The following is a 24,669-nucleotide window of genomic DNA, read 5'->3' on the forward strand; positions in this document are numbered from 1 at the left end:
GGGGGCGGGGGGGGGGGGGGGGGGTTGAGCTGAGTCTTCCCAGGCCCCTGGTTGAACCCTCTGCTTCCGGCACAGATGTGGCCCTGGCGGGGTGGCCAGCTGTCGGCTCGGCAGGGCGTCCTGTGAGCCTGGACCTCCAGCCTCCAGGGCCGGGGGCAGACCAGGATCCTCTAGGGCCCACCCTGTGCTCGCGGAGGAGGCCGCGGGCTGGAGGGCGAGGGCCAGGCTCCGTTTCCTCCTGGGTATACCAGGAAGCTTCCAATGAGTTCACCACCTGCTTAGCTCTCTTGCCAAAGTCCAACTGGTTTTGAGTTCTCAGCTGGGAAAGGCCCGGCGTGAAAGCTGGAAGCGGCTGCTTCTCACAGCTCTTGGAAGCACACAAAGGGCGGGAACCACCAGCTCACGGGGCTCTGTTTCTGCTCAGGTGTAGCGGGCCCTAGACGCGGGGGCACAGCGAACACGGGCCTGCAGCCTCCCAGCCTGCTTTCCTTGGAACGTGGCAGCGCCCCCCTGCCCGCTGCTCGCTGTGGACCCATCGAGGCAGGGCCGCCCAGAGGCCTTTGCACCTGCACGTTTGTGCTGGTGCCCGTGGGTTGAGGGTCTCACCTGTGGCACTGAGATCTAGTCCCCAAGTGGCCGTGGATGCTGGGGGCCTGAGGACCTGAGGTCCCCTCGTGTGCCTCTGGGTCACCCTCTCCCTAGCGGGGTCTGTGAGGAGTGGGTGAGACAGGCCTGGGGCTCCGGTCGTGCTCACGTCGTCCTCACCCCACACAGCCAGCGGGAGCACACGGGGCCGTGAGGAGACCCCCGGGCCCCACTCCAGCAGGAGAAGCCGGGCTCCCAGGGGCGTGCTGGGAAGAGCCTGCCGGTGGTGGAGGAGGCTTGGCCCCGCGAGAGCTGTATCCTGGGGTCACAGAGACCTTTCTGCTGCAGAAGCCGCCAGGCACCCCCAGGGCAGGGCCCCAGAGCAGGCCTGGGGGCGGCGGTGGGAGGGGTACGGCCTCCCTCCTGCTACTTTGCACAGGCCAGTTCGGAGGCCAGGCTCTCCGGGAGGCGGTGTCACCCGCATGCAGCACCGGCAGCGACTCAGTAACCGAGCAGAATGTGCGAGGGCACCTCCACGTGTGACTGCTAACCCTGACCCTTCCGCATCCTGAGGTCATGGGAGGCAAAACCTTCATTCTCCTCCTTCAGCTCACAATCCGGACGGAGACCCGCTGCCTGGTAGCCTGGGGCGCGTCGCCGGCCTCGGACTCTCATCAGCTTCTGGGAAGCCTGGCGAGACCCCCGGTTCTCAGTCCGGTTCGGTCTCCTGGGGGTCGTCGGCCCAGACATCTCGAATCAGAGCTTCTGGGGTGAGGCAGGGACCAGGCCCAAGCTTGTGGGTCTCCAGGGTGGGCAGCAGGCGGAAGCAGATGGCCGCTGCCCTGAGCAGGTGCCACCCGGCTAGGCTCCTGGAGGCTGCCTGCAACCTCACAGAATTTGAGGACTCCCCAGGGCCCCCCCACACTCTTGCACCTGCATGGTCTGCTACTGCATCTAAGAGGACTTGTGACGGCCTTGCTATGGGCAAGCTGCTGTCCCCTCTGACACCTCAGCCTCCTCAGCAGGGACACGGCCAGGTTCAGCACGTCCCTGGGGTGCAGACCTCAACAGGTGCTTACAAGGTGCCTGGCGGACCTCCTGTGAACGCCGTAGTTGCCCTGCACAGCACCCGGCCTTAATAAGAGGGCAACGAACAATAGTTGAATGAAAACGAAAATGCCAAGACAGTCACGCGGTAACTACGGACACTGAGTCTGAGGCGGGCGGTGGGAGCCAGGACCTCGTGGCACCAGCAAGGGCAGGGGCCAGTGTCCTTTGATGCCGGGTAAGGAGGGGACTGGGCAGTCCTGCCCCCCCCACACCTGTTGCCTGCAGCCTCCCAGTTCCCACCTGTCCTGGGATGGGAATGATTCTGTGGACTCGGCAAGGTGCTGGCTTTTACCCAGTGAGTTCCCAGCTGGAGAGGGTGCTGCATGGAGCCGGCCAGGAGTGACCTCCCTGTGACCTGGTGTCGGCCCCAGGCAGGTGCACCTCAAACCCCGGCTGTTAGGTGACCCTCTCGGTGCTGGGGTCTCCAGTACAGTGTCGCTAGGATTTGGGAGGGGGGATCATGTGACCGCCATTTAGCAATATAATTAGTGAACAGAGCAGGGCTCAGGGGTGAGTGTGTGAGGTGGGGCCTGTGGGCACACACCCACGTGCAGGCCGTGAGGGTCCAGCCCCCCCCGCTCATTCCCCCCAACCCCGTACAGCCTGGCTTCCTGGGGACGGACTACAGAAGGAGGGCAGGCTTAAGCTTCTGAGAAGGCCCTGGATGGAGAACGGCGTCTGTTGTCAAGATCCTTTACTCGTTAGCTTGCTAGGACCAAGAACGTTCCGATGTCAAGGGCGCCCTCAGCCCCGAGCCCTGTGCACGGCCCGCCTCGGGGGTCTTAGGGGAGCACATCCTGGCCCAGCACCCCCTCTGCCTTCTGCCAGGGCACCCCAGGGAGGCCTGGCAGATGCAGGGTGAGCACACGTGGCCGGCCGCCCAGGGGCGAGGACAGGCTCCTTTCGCCAGACCGGGGGAGACAGTCCAACCCGACGGCCCCCCCGGGCCCAGTGCTCTGGGACCCTCTTCCCAACACGCCCGTCCCCCCGGCCTCTTCCAGCGGGTGCGGGGGGCGGAGACCAGGGGAATTTGTCTCTGCAGCCCCCGCAGACCCCCGCCTGGCCCTCAAGGGCACCCAGGGAACTGGCACGAGAGCAGCAGCTCCGGCGGGCTTTCCATTTACGATCCTGGTTTGCTCACGATCTGGAGAGATTCCTTTCAGTGTTAATGAGCTGAACATGCCTGGAAGGCAGGTGGAGTGAGCGCCCTCCCAAGCCACCAGCTGCAAGTCACTGCCGTCCTGAGCCGTGCTTGTGGCCCGTAGCCACGGGATCTCGGGGGAGGGGGGCCCGAGGCGGCCAGGAGGGGAGCGGGAAGGAGGCCGGCTGCCCAGACGGCCTGTCCTCAGAGGAGGCCTGGCCCCAACCCCGCGCCCGCGGTGGCCGCCTCTGAGGACAGGCCGCCCGGAGCGCGTGGGACCACCGCATCCCCGCCCACCCCCACCGGCAGGAGCCCCGGGGCCCGCACTTAGCTGTTCTCAGCCTAATCCACGCAGGCCCCATGGCCTGACTGTGGGAAGTTAAAGTTAAACGAGACAAATCGTCCGCTGTCCGGGAGCAAGGTCCTCTGCTTCGCAGCCGAGCACTCATCTGCACCTCCTCCCGGCAGCCTGGCCTGGGCCCACCCATCGGGGGCCCACGGGGTGTGCGCAGGGGCGGGGCGCAGGGCTCGCAGCCTCGGCTCTCGCCTCCCGTGGAGCCCCCGGGCTCCGAGGACCCTGCGTCGGGTGGTCGTCGGGGCCCCTCCTTCGGAGCAGGGAGAGGCCCGCAGGGGTGAGGAGAGGACGCTGGTCCTGGCAGCGAGGCCGCGGCGCCCCGGGAGGGACTTTCTCCCCGGGGAGGTCCTCTCGCCCCGAGTCGCGTGTGAACGGAGCTCCCGGAGCTCGGCGAAGCGCCTTGTGCCGCAGACTCGAAGGTCTGAGATTGCCATGCACCAGGGCTGACCGGCGCCGGACCGCGGGTCCGGCACGTTGCTGGCTTTGCCGTCGTCGCCGGGGCCGCCAGAGCTGGTGTCTGAAGCTGGTGCCATCCCTGCTCGCGCACACCCACGCTCGCGCACACCCACGCTCGCGCACGCCTCCCTCACCACCTGCCCTCCTTGGCGCCCCGCCGCACACCCCCCAGTGGGCAGGCCCCCTCCCGGGCTGGCGTCCCGGGTCCCGGACCTCGCTCTGCTGGTCCGTGGGACCCCTCCCTGTGGATGGCAACAACACCCTTTGCAGTAAAAAGTGGGGCTTTTGTTTGTAAAAGTTCTGGGGGAGCCTTCCCGTCGTGTTGGCGCGGTAGAATCAGGACGGATGGTTGACGCTGGCGGGAAGTTGCAGGCTGACGGCACCAGGTTCTCCCTCTGGGTGACAAGCAGGCGTGTTTCCCAGCCCGCCTTCTCGTACTCGGTGTGTCACCTCCATCCCTGGCCTGGCCTCCTGAGGCCACATCCCAGCGCGAGGCCCACCCTCCAGAGGAGCACCCACCATGGCTGCAGAGATGCTGGCTTTTAAAAATTACCACACTGAATATTTTTAGTTGTAAATTTACAGGATCATTGAGCAGAGAGTCCAGAGAGTTCCCTGTACTCCCATCCCCATTCCCCTCCCCCCCACACACACAGTTTCCCTGTTGTCAACATTTTGCACTGGCACTGATCATTGGTTACAATAGATGAACCAATATCAATACGTTATTATTAACTGAAGTCCAAGGTTTACACTAAATTTCCATCAGTGTCGTACAATCTATGAGTGTGGACAAATGTCTAATGACATATATCTACTTTTTTATTTATTTCTATTTTGTGGAATCTTAGTTCCCCAGCCAGGGATCAAACCTGTGTCCCTTGCATTGGAAGCGCGGAGTCTTAACCACCTGACTGCCAGGGAAGTCCCACCCGCTGAGGCTTTTACTGTCTCCATGGTCTTGCCTTTTCCCAGAATATCCTAGAGTTGGAATCCTACAGGATGCAGCCTTTCCGATGGGCTTCCCTCACTTAGTCACATGCATCTAACGCTCCTCCACGTCTTTTCGTGGCTTGATGGCTCACTTCTTTTTTGGTACAGAACATTCCACTGTCTGGATGGACCACAGTTTATCCATTTACCTGCTGAAGGACACCTTAGCTGCCTCCAAGTTTTGACAATGATGAATGCAGTTGCTATCATCATCTGTGTGCAGGGTTTTGTGTGGACATAGGGTTTTAACTCATTTGTGTAAATACCAAGGAGCATGATTGCTGGATCACATGGTAAGAGTGTGTTGAGTCTGTAAGAAACTATGATACTGTCCTCCAGAGCGGCGACGCCCTTCTGCGTGCCCACTGGGGTTCCTGGAGCTCCGTGTCGTCACCAGCAATTCGTGTGGTCAGTGCCTGGACTTTAATGATTGTGGAGGATGTGCAGTGGTGCTGTTTCCGTTTGTGTTGCCAACAGCGCACGGTGTGAGTGTCTCTTCGTGTCCTAACTTCCATCTGCACTTCTTCTTTGGTAAGGTATCTGTTTAGACTTGGGGCCCATTTTTCAGTTGGGTTGTTTTCTGATTGAGTTTTAAGAGTTGTTTGCATATTTTGGATACAAATCCTTTATCACATGTGTGTTTTGCAAATCCTTCATGCCTGTCTATGACTTTTTTCATTCTCTTAGCTTTCACAGACACTTCATTAATTTTAAGGAACCCCAACTTATCAGTTCTTTCTTTCATAGATCATACTTTTGGTGTTGTGTCTAAAAACTCATCTCCAGACCTGAGGTCATCTAGGTTTCTCCTGTTTTATCCTCTGGGAGTTTCATAGCTTTTCAGGTCCCTGATCCATTTGAGTTGATTTTTGTGAAGGGCGTGAGGTCTCGATTCATCTTCTGTGTGGACGTCAGTTGTCCCAGCGCCATTTGTTGAAGAGACTGTCTCTGCTCCGTTGCGTTGTCTTTGCTCCCTTGTCAAAGGTCAGTGACCACATTTATAGGGTCTGTTTCTGGGCTGTTCTGTCGGTTGATCTATACGTCTATTCCGTCCCCGACACCGCACTGTCTCGGTTACTGTAGCTTCACAGTAAGTCCTGGGGTCGGGTGGCGTCCGTCCTCCAACTCGGTCCTTCTCCTTCAATGTTGCCTTGGCTGTTCTGGGTCTTTTCCCTCCTCTCCATGTTAATTTGAGAATCACTTTCTTGATATTCACTTACAATAACTTGCTGGGATTTTTTATTGGGGCTGCATTGTACCTGTGGATTGCGTTGGGGACTGATATCTTGACCATATTGAGTCTTCCTCTCCATGAATGTAGACTCTCTCTCCATTTATTTAAATCTTTTTCAGTTTCTTTCATCCAAGTTTAGAAGTTCTCCTCATACAGGCCCAGCACATACTTTGTTAGATTTATACCTAAGCGTGGCTTCTTTCGGTGCTGATGTAAACGATATTGTGTATTGAATTTCAAATTCCACACGTTCGTTGCTAGCTTATAGGAAGCAATTGACAATCTATATCCTTCAGGCTTGCTATCATCACTTACTAGTTCCAGGAGTTTTCCCTTGACTCTTTGGGGTTTTCTACTCAGATAATCACGTCACCTGGGAACACAGCATCTGCCCTGCGTCCCCGCCCCCAGCAAGGCCAGTGTGCTCGCCCTGTGGCTCCTGGCTTTGCTGCCATGTGTTGGGCATTTCAAGCTATCTTGGCCGGGACCAGACATGAGGTGGGCAAGGCGGGAAGGAGCTGTGATGTGAGCTTCCCAGATGTGGGGAACCTGCCCCCACCCACGTGTTGCTCCCTGAGTTCTGACGTTCCCACCAAGGTTTCAGTGCCATACACTGTTATGACGACACGAGACGTAGCCTGCAATAGCACGGATCACTGTTCCATTTCCTGCACAACCGTTCGTTTTACCTAAAGTTAATTATTGTCTGGGGTCGGTGGTGCCATTTTCTATGTACTTAAGTAGCTCCCTGCCCCAGACCCCTGCGGGCCGCTGTGCCACACAGCACTCCAGCCCCCGTGTCTGCTGCTTTGTCCCGAGACGCCAGGTCCCTGGGCTTCCCTCTGCCAGACACAGCACCGACCCTCCCGTCACTCTGCCCTCCACGGGGCACCCCGCCTGGCATCCCATGCCTTCTGTCTCGGGGAGCCCCTCTTTGGTGGACTCCTTCTCCATCAAATGTGACTTCCCCCCCCCCACTTCCTCTGGGGACTGGCTGTGCAGGAGAGGGTGACATCGACTGTCCTGAGCAGACTGATGACCTACTGGATTCATGCTGGGGACCCCCTCCCCTCTCCCCTCCCTCCTCTCTCCTCCTCTCCCCAGTAATGATGTGCTTTGAGGCAGATCTCATTTCATCTGTCGAGCTTGGTCCCTGGAAGCACAAGCCTTTCATCTGGAGATGTTTGTGGCTGCTTCGTCCGTGTGTCTCCCTCTGTCCCTCTTCTAGCTCCTTCTGAGAGAACCTGTGTCGTCCTCTTTCTACTCTTGAATGTCCTCTCCTGCATTGGTGTCTCTGTCTTTTTCCTCTGTCTTCTGAGAGATCCTTTAACTTCATCCTCCAACACCTCCGTTGAGTTTTGTTGGGTTTTTTTAGTTTTTTTTTTTTCTTGGCTGAGTCAGGTCTTAGTTGCGGCACGCGGGATCTTCGTTGCGCCATGCAGGCTCTTTGTTGCAGCCCGCAGGCTTCTCTGTAGTTGTGACGCGCAGGCTCCAGAGTGCGTGGGCTCCGTAGTTTGCAGCACGTGGGCTCTAGTTGAGGCGCACGGGCTCATTAGTTATGACACACGGGCTCAGCTGCCCCGTGGCATGTGGGATCTCAGTTCCCCGACCAGGGATAGAACCAGGAGGATTCTTTACTGCTGGACCAGCAGGGAGGTCCCTCCACTGAGTTTTTAGTTTCTGCTCCCGTATTTTCTCATATAAACAGGAGTTCGTAAATCACTGACTGCACCCTTTTCCCGGTGTGGACCTGCCTCTCCCGGCAGTGTTTCCTCACTTGCTCTGCTTGTGTTTTACATGACTCGGCCGCTGGTTTTCAAGCCCAAGACCTCCCACGCCCCACCCCCAGGGTGGCTGATCAGGCTGGGTCCGCGCATATGGGGGCCGACCTCACGGTGCGCAGCAGGGAGCGCGGGGGCTGCAGGAGTGGGGAGGCCAGGATGCCAGTGTCTTCGGACCACCCCCCTTCCTGCTGGCCTGGCCAGAAATCTAAAAATAAAGAAAATAAATGACACCGCTGCCCTTTTGTTTCCACCGGGCTTGGGAAGGAAACACTTAATCCACCTTCCTTGCAGGAATCTGATTTTCATCTTTACAGCAGCCCAGAAAGGTCTAGACTGTCATCTTATGATAAGGAAACCAAGTCTAAAAGGAATAAAATAATAACTTGCTAGTGACCAGCAACACAGGTCCCTCAGAACGGAAAGCCCTCGAATGTGCAGACACCCTGTCTCTTGACCCCCCTGACAGGTGCTGTTCCTCTGGGTGGCCCCGGCATGGGGTGGGGGGCAGCTCCTGCCCTTGGTCCTGAGCCCCCTGCACGCATTTGGGCCAAACGATGGGAACCTGGGGGTGCAAAGCAGTCCCAGTGAGGGTGTTGGCTGTGCTGTTCGCCCCCGGGGACAGTTTACATAGCTCAGTCCAGCTTTTCTCAAGACCCGGTGCCTGTGCAAGGTCCCCTGATGGTCTCCCCGCCTCGGGAGCCCTTTGCCCCCTGCAGCACGGTGTCCGTATCAGAAATCAATAGTCCCATCACTTCCTGCTTCTCTGGGTCTGGGCAGTGGCCTGTGACAAAGTCCTGGCTTCGGGGCCAGTGCTGGGAGCGCCCTGATAGCAGGGGCTGCGGTGATCCGGCAGCCACGTGAATGGCAGACGTGGTTTATGACACCTTGGGACATTGCCCACACACTTTATCTGCACAAAAGACATCCTCAGAGAAAATGGCCTTGCTGAAATTTTTCACGCGAAGGTATAAAGGTCAGCGAGATGTAACGTTGCCTCTCTGCAGGAGATCTGTTTCCAGATTCCCCGAAGCCACGCCAGAGCGGGGCATCCTGCATCCTGGCCCCGGTGGACTTCAGTGAATTTGATCACTGCAGTCAGTCTCCAAACCTCCAGCCAACCAGCAGCTCCACCGAGGTCAAGACTTTTCTCCCCCCACGATGGCTGCCTGTGATGTAACTAATTTTATGTCCTTAAACGCTAGAACTTTGAAGAATGCCTTTTCCGGTTTGTTTAGCCTCCAGGGCCACCAGCCTCCAGCTTCCTCTTTCTGTGAAAGCAGAGTCACCCAGCACAAGCCGTCCTGTGGCTCTTCTTATACCTCCCACAGAGAAAGGGAGTTTGTGTGGTGCCGGCGCCGGGATCTGTGTGATTCTGATTTGGAAACCTTACCTCTACCTGCCTTTGCTGTTTTCGCTGCTGTGCCCGTCACAGCTCAAGTTCAATGAATTCTTTTGTGAAGTAAGGTCTCAGTGACCTGATTAGCAGCTACCTTCGGCAATCACGCCCTGTGTGTCATTAAACTGACACCGTCAGCGTGAACCATCCGTGCCTTGGCTCTGCCGTGGTGATCTGCTTGGGCCCAGGCTCTCCTCTTCTGAGAGCCTGGCCCCAGACCCCACCCAGCTCACCCCGAAGTCCAGGCACCCACTTCACCTCTGACCTGCAGCTTTTAGGCCCTTCCCGCACCCAAACTTACCTGCCCTGGACCCTCAGCTTCACTTGAAGACAGAGAAATAGAAATCATCTAATCTGAAGTAGTTCTCAAGTCTATAAATTGATACCTTTCATCAAATTGGGGACGTTTTTGGTCATTACTTCTTCAGATTGTTTTCTACTCCATTGCCCTGTCCTCTCCTTCTAGGACTCCAGTTTCTTCTGATATCGTCCCACAGGCCACTGAGGCTCTGTTTACTGTTTATCTTTCTTTGTTCTTCAGATTGGATCATTTCTACTGCCATCTCTATCTGCTGTTAAGCCTATCCACTGACTTTTTTATTTCGGTGATTGGATTCTTCAATTCTAGAATTCCAGCTTGGTTCTTTTAGATATCTTCTATTTCAAGGGCCAGCAGACCACGCGCATGGGCCGGCTACCAGTTTTTGTAAATAAAGTTTTATTGGAACACAGTGGCGTTCATCTGTTTGTGTATGTTATGAGTGTTTTGTGCTACAGTGGCAGAGCTGAGTAACTGAAAAACAGAATGTGTAGCCCACAAGCCTGAAGAATTTACTGTCTGGCTCTTTTAGAAGAAAATTGCCAAATCCTGTTGTACTCCACTGCTGAGATTTACTGCTGTTAATTCATAACAGGCATGTTCTCCTTTACATTCTCGAGCATGGTTATAATAGCGGCTTTTATGTCCTTGTCTGCTAATTCCAACATCTGGATCATCTTGAGGTCTCCACTGATTTATGGATCCCATTTTCCTGTTTCTTCATATGTCTAGTAATTTTGGTTTGTTTCCAGGACACCATGACTGATACATTGTAGAGACTCTGTATTCTGTTATATTCCTCTGGAGAGCATTGATTTTTGTGGTGGGTGTTTTTGCTGCACTGTGGTTTTGCCAGGACTGGACTGAAACTCCAAATGTGTCTCCCTGTGGTGACAGCAGCTGAAACCTCTGAATTTTTAGCTTCTGCTGGCAGCTCAGGACCTGCCTCTCTTGTGTGTAATTCAAGGATCAGCCAGAGATTTCAAGAGTTCGTGCACAGAATTTGGGGTTTGGCCTCTCAGGCTCTTTCCTTTCTGGGATTTCCTCCCTCTCTTTTCAGCTCCTGTGGTTGCCCTGACCTCTAGCCTCTGATTTTTCAATCCAGTCAGACTGTAGGTTTCTATATGAGTTTTAGCTGCTCTGCATGGCCCCAGCTGGGACCTGCCCTCTGAGAAAAAGCCATAGAAAAACAAGGAAAAGTGTAGAGCCCATCTGGTGTCTGCCTTCATTTACTCTCTCTTCAGTGTTGTGTTTGTTGTGGGTATTTTTTCCAGAGCTCATGGTCATTACCCAGAGGACAGCTGGCTGGACAACCATTGACAGCGGGTCCATTGCCAGGACAATGGGAGCCACTCCACTGGTGCCCATCCATGAGGTGTGATTGTCATGAATTCTTCTCCCAAGTCTTTAAGTCAGAGCCAATCATGAAATCATAAGAAAGAAAAGCTTAAAATGTGTGCTTCCTTGTATGTGGAGCACTCAGGAGTGGGCGGACACAGAAGAAGGATGGAAAAGCCTCTTGAGGAGAAGGGCACTGTGGGTGGAGCGGGGCTGGCGGCTGCAGACCCAGCTGGCGCTGGGGCCAGGCCACTCACTCATGGCTTCACTTGACAGCGCTTGTTAATTATTATCATTAATGTATATAATTATATGTGACATCACCAGTCACACCTGCTGTGTGGTTGCTGCCTGCCCTGCAGGGGATGGCATCTGGGTGGACGTCTCTGAGCACAGGACGAGGGTCCTCGGGCCAGTGCCTGCCCTGGGAGGGGCTTCGGGGACTCCACGGCGTGACTGTAGAGAGTGCTGGAGAGTCAGCGCTGGGAACTGCGTGTGTGTCTGTGTCCCTGTGTGTGTCTGTGTGTGTCACTGTGTGTCTCTGTGTGTCTCTGTGTCCCTGTGTGTGTCACTGTGTCTTGTGTCCCTGCGTGTGTCACTGCGTGGGTGTGTCTGTGTGTCTTTGCCCCTGAGTGTGTGACATTTCAGGTCCCACCCGGACCGCTCGTCCTCCCGAGCGGGGGGGGGGAGGGGTCCCCTGTGCATCCCAGTGACTTCCCATCCTTCTGCTGGAAGTGTTTCACCATTCATCTGGTGACTTTGAAGCAGAGCTGGACTTACCAAGGCTCGTATGTGTTAAAGTAAAACCAAGGGATTTACTGCGCCGCTGCATCGCGTGGACTCAGCTGAATCCGGCCGAGCAGTCCCTGGGGGCGGTGGCCACAGAGGGCCTGACCCTGGGCCCCGGGCTCCCGGCCGCGTTCTGAGGGGGCGTGAGGGCCATTGGCAGCGACCTTCCGGTGCCCGCCCTGCCCAGGGCCCCCTCCAGAATGGCGGGCTGGTCGCAGGGCCTCCGGACCTTTACCGTCGGTCCGAGGGTTTGTAATTAGAAGCAAACACACGTGTCTCCGCTCTTACCGTCCTGCAGCCGTGCTTAATTAGCTGTGACTCCCCAGGCCTTGGCGATCAGAGACCCGCGGGCTCGCAAGTCCCTGTTGGGAGGCCCGGTGGGCGGGCAGCTCCGGCCCGGCCTCGTGCGGCTCCTCGGGGCCCTGCCGACGCGGCGCCCCTGGGTCTGTGCTCCACAGAGACTGCGTCCTGCCTCCTGCGGTCGTTAGCGCTCTGCCGGGTCCCGGGTGTGCGTCACGTGCTCTCCCTGCATCGGCACCTGTAACACTTGTGGGGTCCCAGTCGCCCGCGAAGCTGCTGCCTGTGGGTCTCGGCCTGGCTCTGGCCCTGCGGCGGACGTGCACTTGGGCCCCACGTGGGCCCTTTACACACAGGGCGCGGGAGTCCCTCGAGGCCTCAGGCGGCCTCCACCCTCCCAGCCTAAGGGTTGGCTTCCCAGCAAATGCGGGCCCGATGGGGAGGGCTGCCCCCGCCACTCGCTTCCCAGGGGCGCGGCCCCGTGACACAGGCCCTCGATGTCCGTGGCCCAGGCTCTGGGTTGGCCGGACGTGGAGGCCCCAGAGCTGCAGGGCCCAAGGTACCGAGGTGGCTGCTCCGAACTGCTTCGCGGGCCCTTCTGTCTTTGGAGGCAAAGGAGGCGAAGGTTGGGAGGGGGGCATCAGGACCCGCGCTGCTGTTGGGGTCTCTTGGTGAGCAGGCCCCCGGCAGGTGCCCCCAGCAAGGGCCGGGGTGCCAAGGGGTGGCGGCGATGAGCCCCTCCACTGTCCTCGCAGCTTCCCCAGAAGACGCGGCCATCCGGGGCCACGGATGCTGGAAGGAGGGGCCCAGCACGTGCTCTGGCCGCTGCCTCCACCCCGTCATCCCCGCCGTCTCGCAGAAGCTGCGACGTGAGTGACTGTCTGTCCTAACCATGCACAGTCCGCGGCCGAAGGCAGGGTCTGGCCCCCAGGGACCTGCCCCACCGGGAGCGGCCTCCCTCCTGGCTGGTGGACAGCATCTTCAGGCACACGTGGACGCCCAGGCACCTGGAGCTTGGCCCACCAACTCCTAAAACGCCCATTATGGGCTTAATGGCTGAGCCACTAACAGATTGCCACTTAAGATCAATCCAGCCTTCAGTTTAATTAGCTCATTACAATGCGGACTGCCGTCTGATGGTGGTCACGGGAGAGCCGCCCGCGGGCCTGACCGGGCCCAGCTGGCAGGACGGCTCGTGAAGAATTCCCATGAAGCAGAGACCCCGGAGCTCTGGGCGAGGACGGAGAATGGGGCCCCCTGCACACTGTCGCTCCCCCTCCCCCCAGACCAGACAGACCAGGAGCCGGGGGCCAACCTGACGCCAGCGACCTCGGACCACAGGGGAGGGGCAGCGCCGTCCGCCCCGACCGCGCGCTCAAGGGAAGGCGCGTGGACCCGCACAGGCAGCCAGTGTGCGTCAGGCCGTTCCCCCCACACCTGAGAGGCAGAGTGTGCGGACGGAGCTGCGTGACACGGGGCGGCAGGGACTGACGCGGAAGCAGGAGCTGGGGAGCGAGGGAGGGAGGACCCCCCTGGAATAAAACGTCACCCAAGAAACAGAAGGAAAGTCTCCGTGGAGCTTTACATCACAGACAAGGGTGAGAATACAGATTCAGTAAGACAAGAGCTCAAATTGAGACAAGAAAATGGTGCTGAAAATGTCAAGAGGATTTTCCTAGCTAAGAAAACTGGAAAAGAACTAACACGGTGAGATCTGAGAAATAAGCTCGGGACAGCAGGAACCAGACGGAAGGCTTGGAGGCAAAGCACCGGCCGGACAAGAGGTCTGAGAGGTTGTGGGTGGCAGGCGGGCGGAGGCAGCCGCTGACTCCCTCCTCCCGGCGCTCGCTGGACCCCACGGGCCTCCGCAGTCTGCCTGGAACCTACTGCGAGCAATGAGCGCGCGGCACGCGCGTAGTTAGCGCGATGGCCTCGAGGAGCCGGCCTGGCTGCTGCGGGGACGGGGATGCCTCCTCGAAATGCAGGCTGAGCCAACGTCCCCCGTATCAGAGGAAGGAGGAGAATCAGCGCTAAGATATACCCTTGCTACGAGGATGCTCTCAAAGACAAAACATCTTCTGACAACCAGACAGAAAAAGCAACAAACTGGCGACCACATGGGAAGAGTAAAGTAAAAACCGGGCTGGTCCGGCCCGTCTCCCGGGTCTGCGGGAGGCTAGGGGCCCAGCCGGGCAGATACCCGCAGACGTGAGAAGGTGGTGCCGACCTCTGGCCCCCAAGGGAGATGGGTGCCGAGACTGTCTGGACGAGGGCCTTGCGGCGGAGGGAGCGGTGGGGTCCTGACACCCACAGGGGCTGGAGGGGCCACGCTGACTCGCGGGGTTTCGGGAGCCTTTCTCTCCGGAGTTGGGCAGGTCCTTCCGTTTCAGGACTATTTTTAAATATTTTCTTTGTGAAATTCAAGTAAAGTTAAATTGAACATCAAACCTTCAGTAGAAAACATAGGAGAATGGAGGGCTTTTTAAAGCATAACACAAAACTCAGAAGCCATGGAGCAGAAGACCAACAGATTTACGTAAACAGGAGACATCTGCACATAGCAAAACATGAACAAGAAGCTAAGTGACCACACCTTCGAAAGTGAAGATACACCTGCGCCGGTGCGCGAAGAGCTGCCCGTCGGTAAGAAAAGGCTGATGACCCAGTGACGCGGCAGCATGGTTCACAGAAAAGGAAGAAATGTCTCCCAAATGGGAAGAGACGCTCAAACCTCACTCAGGATAAGAAAGTCAGGTTAAGATGCCGTCTCCCACCTGCCTGGGATGAGGGACAGGTGACCACCGCCCCCAGACCCCCCGTGGGCAGGTGAGACGGGCATCTGTGCAGGACACAGGTGAGCGCTCAGTAGGCCCCGCCGTGTGCAGAGGTCGGAAGGCACGCCCATCCGTCCACACTGTGTGTGTATATACTTCTTTCTCAATGGGTAAAAAGTTCAAGTCGCATTTTCTCTGGGTTTTCAGGGCTTCCTTCCAAGCAAGAGCATGTGATGTGAAGTCAGCCTGGGTGTCATCCACCCGTTTTCCAAATTAATAAGATGCTCTGGTAACCAGCTGCTGTAGACGAATGTGGCGCGGGGTTGGGACTCCGAGTTCCCCAGGGGCCGAGTTTTGTTGCTGTTGTTAAGGGCCACCTGGTTCCTCGACACCTTCCTGCCCCGCTGGCCCCGCGGTTGTCAGAGGAGATTGAGATCCGAGGTCCACTGGGAATGGCTAATCTGGGGAGACGTTCGGCTAAAGACTGAACAGGAGCCCCAGGACCGGAAGCCAGCCCTGGGCCGCCCCTCTCTGCCGCCTTGGCAGGGGGTTCGCTAGGGGTCAGCGGTCACTCGTGCTCCGCACCTGGCCCTGGGCCCAATGACCCGCGGTGCTGGCCTCAGCTCCAGGGGCCCCCAGACCAGCGGGCACCGGGGGGGTGAAGGAGCAGTTGAGGGGCCGTCCCAGACGTGACCTCCGCTGGAGCCTGGCCAGGCCAGGAGGACAGCAGGAGACACACATTGCGTGGGGAACAGCAGCTCTGGTGAACGGGGTGGGGTCCCGGGGGAGGCCCTCCGTGCAGTTTGCTCGGGGCTCGCTGGGAGTTTGGGGGGCAGGAGCGGACGCCACCCATGCCCCAGAGAAAGGCACAGCCTCACAACTGTCCAGCAGGGAGGGGACTCGGGACGCGCCTGCGGCTCTGGGCGGCTTTTCTAAACTCGGCTCCCGGCTGCCGAGCCCATCGGGAAGGAGACGAGAGGACAAGCCCGCCGTCTGTGGACTTCAGGGAACCCCTGGGAGGTGCAGAGGAGGGGCGAGAGCCGCAGGCCTTTCTATACCAGCACAACTCCCGAGCGGCCGTCAGAGCCCAGTGCGGACTCCTGGGCCCAGGGCCTGCTGATCCTGGTGGCCGGGGGGGGTCCTGGGGCCTGCAGGGGTTCTTGCGCTGCCCTGTGCGCTTGGCCTTCGGGGCCAGGAGCCACGGGGCGGACGGGGCGTGGGCACGGCCTCCCAGGTCTCCTCGCAAAGCCTAGGGTGGCCCTGACCGGCCGTCACTCAGCCCGGGGTGCGGGAGTGTGTCGTCAAGGGAAGACACGTCTCTCCGGGTCCTTGCCGGGTGGCCGGGGGTGGGGGGGAGCAGGTGCCGCCAGAATGGGGCTCTGGGGCGCCGACCCGTCTTCCCCACGTCAGGGCCCCTCCGACGACGCTGGGCCCAGAGAGCCCCTCCTGGGGACCGTGAGCCTGCCAAACCCCGATGCCCCGTGCTCACGGGCAGGGCAGGGCTGGAGGACTTCCAGGGAGCTGGGGCTCGTGCTCAGGCACGGCCTCCCTTGCCGTACCCGCGGCGGCCACCGAGGCCTGGTAACTGTGTCACGTGGAAACGTTGAGGCATCAGCCTCCCGGCCTTTGAGTCTCCCCACGAAGGCGGGACCCCTCTGCTGGCTCCTGGGGAAGCACCTCTACCTGGGGAAGCAGCTGCCCTCACCCCCCACCTGCCACGTGTGAAAACTTTCAGAGGAAGAAGCTCGCTCCCAAATCAAAATGTGCAGCTGGTGGTGGGGTGCCAGCGGGTCCTCGGGTCCTGGAAGCAGTGCCCGTTCTACCTCCACCGGCTGAAACCTGACCCTCCCCGCGCCACAGAGTAGGGCCCGCACCTGTCATGCTGAGTCTCAACCAGACGCGGAGAGGACCGTCCCGGGGGACGAGGCGCAGTGACACGGGCCCTCCTTCCTCAGGGAGCCCCCTTGAGAGCCAGCATCTAACCCCCAGATGTCCCCTGGCTACCAGCGAGGACACAGGCCAGGGACAGGGTGCAGGGCTCCTGGATCAGAACCCGCGGGACCCGGCCCAAGAAGTCTTCCCTGAGACAGCTGGGATGGGTCAGCCTCTCCCACTGGACGCCCCGCCCCCTGCTGCCCTGGGGTCCTTGCATCTCAGGAGACAGCTCTCCTTAGAATACAAAAGAAGACCTGTCCATAAGCAGAGCTTGCGTGAGTGAGGAGAGAGCTATCTCAAGCTGCTCCAGCTGAAGAGCCCACCTCCTCTGTCAACATCCCGACTATTTTGAAATCAGACTTAACACAGGATTCTTAGCACATTTTCCCCTGAGTCTTAACACAGAACAAAGGAGAAATGGCCCCACCTGTTGGAGTGCACGCCTCCCTCGAGGTCCTGGCAGGGCTGACAGGTGAGGGGGCCGTCGCTGGGGTGACCTCTGCGGCCCCGCTGTCCCCCGAGCGCGTGACTGCGGCGGTGGGACTGATTGCTGCTGGGGAGCCCTGAGGCCCTGGCCTTACGAGGCTCTCGTCCTGGGCACTCTGACCCCAGGAGAGCCGAGTAGAGGGGACGGCCGGCATGGGGTTCCTCCACGGAAGATCAAAACACAGCTAGGCTTCAAGCAGGGTGAGGGTCCCGGTCACCAGGTACGGCACGAGGGATGATGTCGGAGGGGGTCCGTGGGGCCTGGGGGCCTGCGGGCCCTGCACTCCGCCCACCAATCCGGGCCTCCGTCCCCAAGCCACCGTGCAGCCCCTCTGGCCTATCACAGGGGGCTCCCTGTGGAGGGGGACCGTTCTCTGAGCAGGAGGCAGGGGGACATCTGAGGAGGGTGTCCTTGGGGCCGGGGCGACTGGCAGGGCCTCCTCTGCGGCCACAGACCCGGATGTCGGGCCTCGTTTCCCGAGTTCACGTCTGTCCTGTGGTGCCAGGCCAGACCCCCCATTGCCCCCACCGTGGGGTCCCGGCCCCCCTGACCCCTCCCCTACCCCGCAGGCTTCCACCTGTCCCACAAGGTCACCAGCGTCGTCCCCGAGAGCGCACTGCTCATCGTGCTGGGCCTGGTGCTGGGCGGCATCGTCTTGGCGGCCGACCACATCGCCTCCTTCTCACTCACACCCACGGTCTTCTTCTTCTACCTGCTGCCGCCCATCGTGCTGGACGCCGGCTACTTTATGCCCAACCGCCTCTTCTTCGGCAACCTGGGCACCATCCTGCTGTACGCCGTCATCGGCACCGTGTGGAACGCGGCCACCACTGGCCTGTCCCTCTACGGCGTCTTCTGCAGCGGCCTGATGGGTGAGTGGGCACCGCCCCCCGACCGGGGGCTCATGGAGGGTCCTGGGGGGTCCTCAGGGCGGGCTCCAGGCAGCCTCGTTTAAGAAAGCCCAGGACGAAGAACACAGACCTTAAGGCGGGGGTGAGCTTAGGGGTCATCGAGAGATGTCACCGCTGGCCGCATGCCCCTCCTGGCTTGTAAGTCGTCAGTGGCCAGCCCACGCCCGGCCCCAGGCCGAAACACGTGTCCCGCTTGGGAGTAGAGTCTGGTCCGACCAGGTCAGGCAGTGGGTGGCGCAGTGGGAGTGACCCAGCTGCTGTCCCGCCCCCTTGGCGGGGAGATGGGGTCCAGCCTCAGTCCCCCCATCTCCAAGAGGCCAGGGAAAGAGGAGGAGGCCCCTGTGGCAGAGGCCGGCATCTGAGTCCCACGATCGTGGAGCCCAGGTAAACCTGCACCTGAGCAGAAGGTTTGGGTGTCACTTCTACGCAAACCGGCAGGGAAGAGCCGCGCCAGCTTCTCCTCTGTCACCGTGGCGTCTGCTGCTCCCCCACCCCCGCTGGTGTTTCCTGCCGGCTGGTTACTAACCTTGGCCCTGGCATACCTCAGAGGTGCACCCCACCCACCTGGGGGCTGGCCATTATCCACCGGGGAAACCGGAGCAGGTGGGGCCTTACCTGAGGCCTCGCACAGATGTACCCGATCGCACAGCCCTAAATGCAGCCCGTCCCGGGGTGGCTACGGCCGCCCCTGTTCGCCTCCGGGCTCTGCAGTTTGAGCTCCTGGCATCGGGGACCACTGGAGGTGGGTGTCGGCACCCCGGGCGCCAGTCCACGCTCAGCCTTGGCCTCAGACACTTCCACCAGCTGAACCAGACCCAGGGCCAGGCCCTCTGACTGAAGGAAGGGCACGGCACCCCCGAGCCCCACGGTGGGGCTCACGACCTACCTTGAAGTCGCAGTGACAAGACTATAAAGAAACAGGGGCCGAAGGTCCCCCGCGTGGAGGAGTCACCTCGGGACTCTGTCCTCACCCCGTGGGGAGTGTGCACTTCCGCGAGCCCCCGCTGCCGTCTGGCACCACCCCCAGGCCCGGCCGGGAAGCCCACGAAGGCTGGCGTGAGGCCGCACGCGCCCGGCCAGGCCTCCCAGGCGCCTGAGCCGCAGGGGCCGTGTGGGTGCGATTAGACTGCTTTCATCGGCGGTGCCTTAGGCAGTTGGGACCATCTAAGGCCATCGGGCCACCTCCAGCTCCCAGGCCCAAGGGTAGGTCTTGGGGTTTGGAACGGGCATTCCTGCTCCTCGAGGGCCCACAGCTGTCTGAGGCCTGTGCTCAGCCCTTGTGACACAGCTGGTCAAGGCCGGGTGTCAGCCAAGGTCATGGAGCAGAGCAGCGCCCAGGGGACACCCAGAGCCGGGGCCCTGCCGCCTGGAGAGCAGCGGTGGGTCCCTGCTGAGCGGCGGCCGGGCTCCAGGCTCGGAGGTGCGGCCCAAGGCCAGGGTGCGCCTCCGAGGAAGGGTCACCTGGGGGGCGTCTGGGCACAGCGGCCCAGCACCCAGAAGCTCTGGGCCATAGACAGGCCCTGCAGGCGGGCAAGGCCGTGGCAGAAATGAGGTCCTGGAACACACAGCCTGGCGGCCCTGAGCCCACAGTGCAGTCCCGGGACCTTCCTGGCAGGGCTGGTGGGTGGTGGACTGACCCGCCAGGGAGGAGGGCAGGCTGCCCCCCCCGCACCGGGCTCTCCTGCCTGGGAGGCTGCCCCCCGCCACCAGGGCTCTCCTGCCTGGGACGCTGCCCCCACTCCCGGCTCTCCTGCCTGGGAGGCTGCCCCCACCCGGGGCTCTCCTGCCTGGGAGGCTGCCCCCCGGGCTCTCCCGCAACGGCCCACTCGTCTTCCAGGAGACCTGAACATTGAGCTGCTGGACTTCCTCCTGTTCGGCAGCCTGATCGCTGCCGTGGACCCAGTGGCGGTCCTGGCCGTGTTTGAGGAGGTGCACGTCAACGAGGTGCTGTTCATCATCGTGTTCGGGGAGTCGCTGCTCAACGACGCCGTCACCGTGGTGAGCGCAAGCGGGAGGGAGGCACCTGCCTCTCGGGGCCTCTGCGCGCGCCCCGCCAGCGCCTCTGCCGCGCTGTCCTGCTCCAGGGCCTCCTAACTCAGAATGACCGGCAGCTTTAGTCAGATTGTCTGGTTCTTAGAGCCCACTTCACACCTTCGCAGTTAGCGACTTCACTGCTGAAATCCCACGAGCGCTGTTCCCAGCTTTGGGTCCCGGTTGGGACCCCCATTCCTGATTGTGGAATCGGTGGACGATCACAGTCTCACGGGGACCACGGAGGGGAATCAGCTGCGCTGTCGGGAGCCCGCGACCCTGGCGGCGGGCAGGGGCCCGCGTCAGCTCCGTGCGGGGCGGGCAGAGGTGCAGGAAACGGGAGGCGGCTGTGACTGGACGTCGGCGTCCTCCGCGACACCGGGCCGCGGGCTCCGGGGCAGTGAGGTCCCGGGCGGGGGCAGCGCAGAGCCGCCTGCCTTCCCCGCATCGGCCGGAGGTGCATCTGAGCGCCTGCCCGCTGGCACCTGGCCTGCGGATTCGCAGACACAGCAGACGTGCAGTCTCCTCTTTGCTCTTAAAGCCCCACGCTTTCGTGTCTCGTAGAAGCGGGAACTTCTGCCCGAGCCAGGGAGCTCTTCCCTTGACCCCTCCGTGAGGTTCGTCTCCCCAGGACCTCCGTTCCCGTAAAGAAGCGGGGCGGCTGTGGTCTGGTCCCGTGACCTTCACGGCTGCACCGCGCCCCCCAGTCCCTGTGCGTCGGCACTGCATGGGTTTCCTTCTGGTAGCACAGCTTTGCAACCCACCCCTTGAGGGCCCTCTCCCCCGCTGGAGAGCACAGACTTGGGAGCACAGGGACAGGTTTCTTCCCTAGGGGCCTGCAGCCCACCCCAGGCTTCCCCTTGGGCCCCTGTCCCGGACGCGGAGCCTCTGCATCATTTAGGAGCTCAGAGAGCGCGGGAGCGCCCACTCCCGAGGCCTAGGATGAGGTGTTGGGCCTTCATCTCAACGTCTTGGCGGGATAAGGTTTAAATGTCAACAGGCAAAGATGCCCCGGGTGCCACCCCACAGTCAGGGCCCAACATAGCAACAAAGTAGCTGAAGATGAAACTCTGGGTTTGTCCTGGGAAATGAAGTCGAGGATTGTCACTGTGGGCTGGCTTCGTGGTCGCCCTGCTTAGCCGACAGTGGGAAAGGCCAGGTTTTCTCTGAAGGTTCTCGCTCCTTCCAGGCTGCTCTCCTGCCCCCAGACCCCACACTGCTGCCGGGATGATTTCCTCCCCGGGGGTTTTCGGTTTCCGTTCAAGTTCCACAGGGCCTGGGGCCCGAAGCAGGGAGGGGTCAGCGCTGACCGAGGGCTGATGGTGTCCCGTCTGCCTCTGTCTCCCCAGGTCCTGTACAACGTGTTTGAATCTTTCGTGACGCTGGGTGGTGACAAGGTGACTGGCGTGGACTGCGCGAAAGGAATAGGTGGGTGACTGGCGGGGCCGTGCATCAGGGGAGAGCTGGGGCCGGTCTGTTCTCCAGAACATGGGCCCCTCAGGGCGGTGTCTGTGACGGTCTGGGACCCACAGCCCGGGGAGGAAACGGCGTTTCCACTTCCAAGTCTCGGCCACAGGTCCCTCCCTCCCCCACGTGTTTCACTGGCACGATTTGATCAGGCCCCAGGCACCCTGGGCGGCGAGGGTCATCGCTCCATCAGGCCCAAAAGGAGGCCGTGGATCCCGTATCCTGGGGGTCCCGGGCATTTCTCTGGGCAGGGACAGTGACAGCGGGCTGTCCCTGGGGGCCCAGGACCCAGTTCTTGCTGCCAATGCTCCGCACAAGGGCTCCTGGTCGCAGTGCTGCCTCCACGGGGGGGCAGCCGGGCCTCCCTCGGGCGCAGGGCTGTCCCCTCCCCAGCTGTCCCTGTGGAGGCTGGAGCCGACGCCCAGCCTGTCTCTGTCCTCCGAGAGAATCGGCCTCTTGTTCGCTGAGCTGCCGGTGCCTCGGGGGGTCAGCGGGAGACCTCAACGAGGAGCGGTCCGGAGGCCGGCGGCCAGCTCGCCTACGCCGCGGCCACAAAGGGCCATTCAGGGGCCAGCGGCAGCGTCCTTGCCCTTGCAGTGTCCTTCTTCGTGGTGAGCCTGGGGGGCACGCTGGTGGGGGTCGTCTTCGCCTTCCTGCTCTCGCTGGTGACGCGCTTCACCAAGCATGTGCGCATCATCGAGCCCGGCTTCGTGTTCGTCCTCTCCTACCTGTCCTACCTCACGTCAGAGATGCTGTCCCTGTCGGCCATCCTGGCGTGAGTCCTCGCTTGCTGGTGGGCCACAGCCTCGGGGTCCCGGGGAGGGGTGGCCCATCCCCCGCCCGCTCTGCCTGGCCCACTTCCCCACGCTGAGTGGGAGCTCACTGTGGGCGCCAAGAATTTGATCTATTTAGTCCTTCCAGTAAGGAGTTGGTGTTTTCACAGAACTGTCAGGGGCTGCCGCACCTGCTCTGAACAGAGAAAGGGCCCACACGCAGCCGCTCCCGGGGGCTCTGAGTCTCAGAGCTGGCCCGCTCTGGGGTGGGGACAGAAACTGAGGCAGCCCCCTCCCCCGCAGTGCGGGGCCCAGGCCTCCAGAGGCCGTAAGCCGCGTCGGGGCGCGGGGGCCACACGCCCAGCGCAGGGCACCGAGTCCTTAGGGGAGGGCTGACCTGTGGGGCGGACGTTTACCTGGGACGCAGAGGCCTGAGGTGCCGCCTGCCCGGAGACGGGCCCTTAGCCCCACGGGGGTCCGGTGGGAGCGGAGCCTCGGCCTGAGACCTCACGGCGGGCCGGCCCGTCCCGCAGCATCACCTTCTGTGGCGTCTGCTGTCAGAAGTACGTGAAAGCCAACATCTCGGAGCAGTCCGCCACCACGGTGCGCTACGCCATGAAGATGCTGGCCAGCGGGGCCGAGACCATCATCTTCATGTTCCTGGGCATCTCGGCCGTGGACCCTCTCATCTGGAAGTGGAACACGGCCTTCGTGCTGCTCACACTGGTCTTCATCTCTGTGTACCGGGCCATTGCAGAGGGGGCACCCTGGGGAGCCTCAGGCTGGCCTGGCCACTGGCCCTCCTCAGTGAAGGGGCAGGCCTCCTCACAGCCTTGTAGCCTCACAACAGAAATAGGACAACCTAGAGGTCAGAGTGGAAGGTTCCAGCACCCAGGGGAACCCACGTGGCTTCCCACTGACTCACTCTGGTGTGGCCACTCGGGGGCAGCATCAGTCACCATGGCACGTGAGAGGCAGGACCCTTGCTGCCCGCACCCAGCTCAGGTCCCTGGTCCCTGGTGTGTGGCGCTGACCCAGGGCCAGGGAGGGGAGGAGACGAGAGGCGGTCCAGGTGGCCCCCACGCGCTCTGCCCACAGTCACTGAACTGTGGGCTCCAGGGAGCAGATGCTCTGCGGGCAGGTGGCCTCTGGTCCTGGAGCTGCTGGGCAGTTCCACCCGTGGTCACAGTGAGGCCTGAGAACTTCCAGAGCTGCTGGGAGCAGAGCTGCAGGGTGTGCGGAGGTTGGCTGGGGGAGGGCAGGGGCCTGGGTCCAAAGTGGACAAAGGGACTTGCGGGGAGGGGGCTGCAGGGTGGAGTTTCCTGGTCCCACGTGCAGAATGTGGCAAGGAGGGCCTCGGCAGGGATGGAAGCGCTGCGTCCCCCTCCCAGAAGTGCTGAGCGCACCCTGGACCCTGCAGGTGTCGTCCTGCAGACCTGGGTTCTGAACCGGTACCGGATGGTGCAGCTGGAGATCATAGACCAGGTGGTCATGTCCTACGGCGGCCTCCGCGGGGCCGTGGCTTATGCCCTGGTGGTCCTTCTGGATGAGAACAAGGTCAAGGAGAAGAACCTGTTCGTCAGCACCACCATCATCGTCATCTTTTTCACTGTCATCTTCCAGGTACTGTGCCCTCCCCTCCCATAGTGGGCGGGACCCACTCTCACAGGCTCCAGGCCCGGCTGGGTTTGATAATTTTAGTAACTAGGAGCAGTTTTGTAGGTTTCCACGTGGCCCCACTGGGGACGCAGCGCGACTTGCCCTAAAAACGTCCTTCCTCGGTCCTTGCTGGTTAACGAAACCCCAGTTAGTATTTCATTGACCAGACATGCCCGGGAAGGGCCCCACTTCGCCTTGCTTTTGGCTAATCTAAGGAGCCGGCCAGGGGCCTCCGAGGGTGTCCGGTGACCCGCAGGTGGCAGGGGCTCCTTCCCGCCGGGAGGTGGGCACAGACCACCTGGAGCCTGGCTAAGGGGCGGCTCCTTCCTGCCCATGCGGGTGTGGGTGGGTGCTGGCTTGGTGGGCCACAGTGGGGCCTGCCCCAGCCTCAGGGTCCGGGTGCCCTGTCTCCTAGGGCCTGACCATCAAGCCCCTGGTGCGGTGGCTGAAGGTGAAGAGAAGTGAACAGCGAGACCCCAAGCTCAACGAGAAGCTGCATGGCCGGGTAGGGGGAGTGGGGAGAGGAGAGGAGAGGAGGGAGGGGGAGGGGGGAGGGACGGGTCTGTCCAGGTGATGCTGACCCACTTGCCTTTCCTCCCAAAGGCTTTTGACCACATCCTCTCAGCCATCGAGGACATATCAGGGCAGATTGGACACAATTATCTCAGAGATAAGTAAGTGACTGGAGCGGCCCCTGACCCAACTGCAGCAGGAGAATTCGGAGGCACGTTTGTCTCGGCTGTTAGCTGATGACTGTGGGACCCCCAGGCTATAGAAGGAACCTCTGGCATCACCATAACCCTAACCCCACACTGCCCTAGTGACCTAAGAATAC

General features: G+C 60.7%; 1 protein-coding gene across 1 annotated transcript in view; it reads left to right on the forward strand.

Moving 5' to 3' along the window:
• Positions 1 to 24,669, forward strand: part of SLC9A3 (solute carrier family 9 member A3) — a 37,345-nt gene that overhangs the window by 7,556 nt on the left and 5,120 nt on the right. The window contains exons 2-9 of the mRNA XM_024731974.1: positions 17,563 to 17,865; positions 19,742 to 19,902; positions 21,285 to 21,363; positions 22,000 to 22,177; positions 22,709 to 22,929; positions 23,596 to 23,798; positions 24,250 to 24,339; positions 24,438 to 24,508. Coding sequence (XP_024587742.1) covers positions 17,563 to 17,865; positions 19,742 to 19,902; positions 21,285 to 21,363; positions 22,000 to 22,177; positions 22,709 to 22,929; positions 23,596 to 23,798; positions 24,250 to 24,339; positions 24,438 to 24,508 — 1,306 coding nt within the window. The remainder of the gene's footprint in view (positions 1 to 17,562; positions 17,866 to 19,741; positions 19,903 to 21,284; positions 21,364 to 21,999; positions 22,178 to 22,708; positions 22,930 to 23,595; positions 23,799 to 24,249; positions 24,340 to 24,437; positions 24,509 to 24,669) is intronic.

Source organism: Neophocaena asiaeorientalis, unplaced genomic scaffold (assembly GCF_003031525.2).
Source record: "Neophocaena asiaeorientalis asiaeorientalis breed wild unplaced genomic scaffold, Neophocaena_asiaeorientalis_V1.1 scaffold104, whole genome shotgun sequence".
NCBI lineage: Eukaryota > Metazoa > Chordata > Mammalia > Artiodactyla > Phocoenidae > Neophocaena > Neophocaena asiaeorientalis.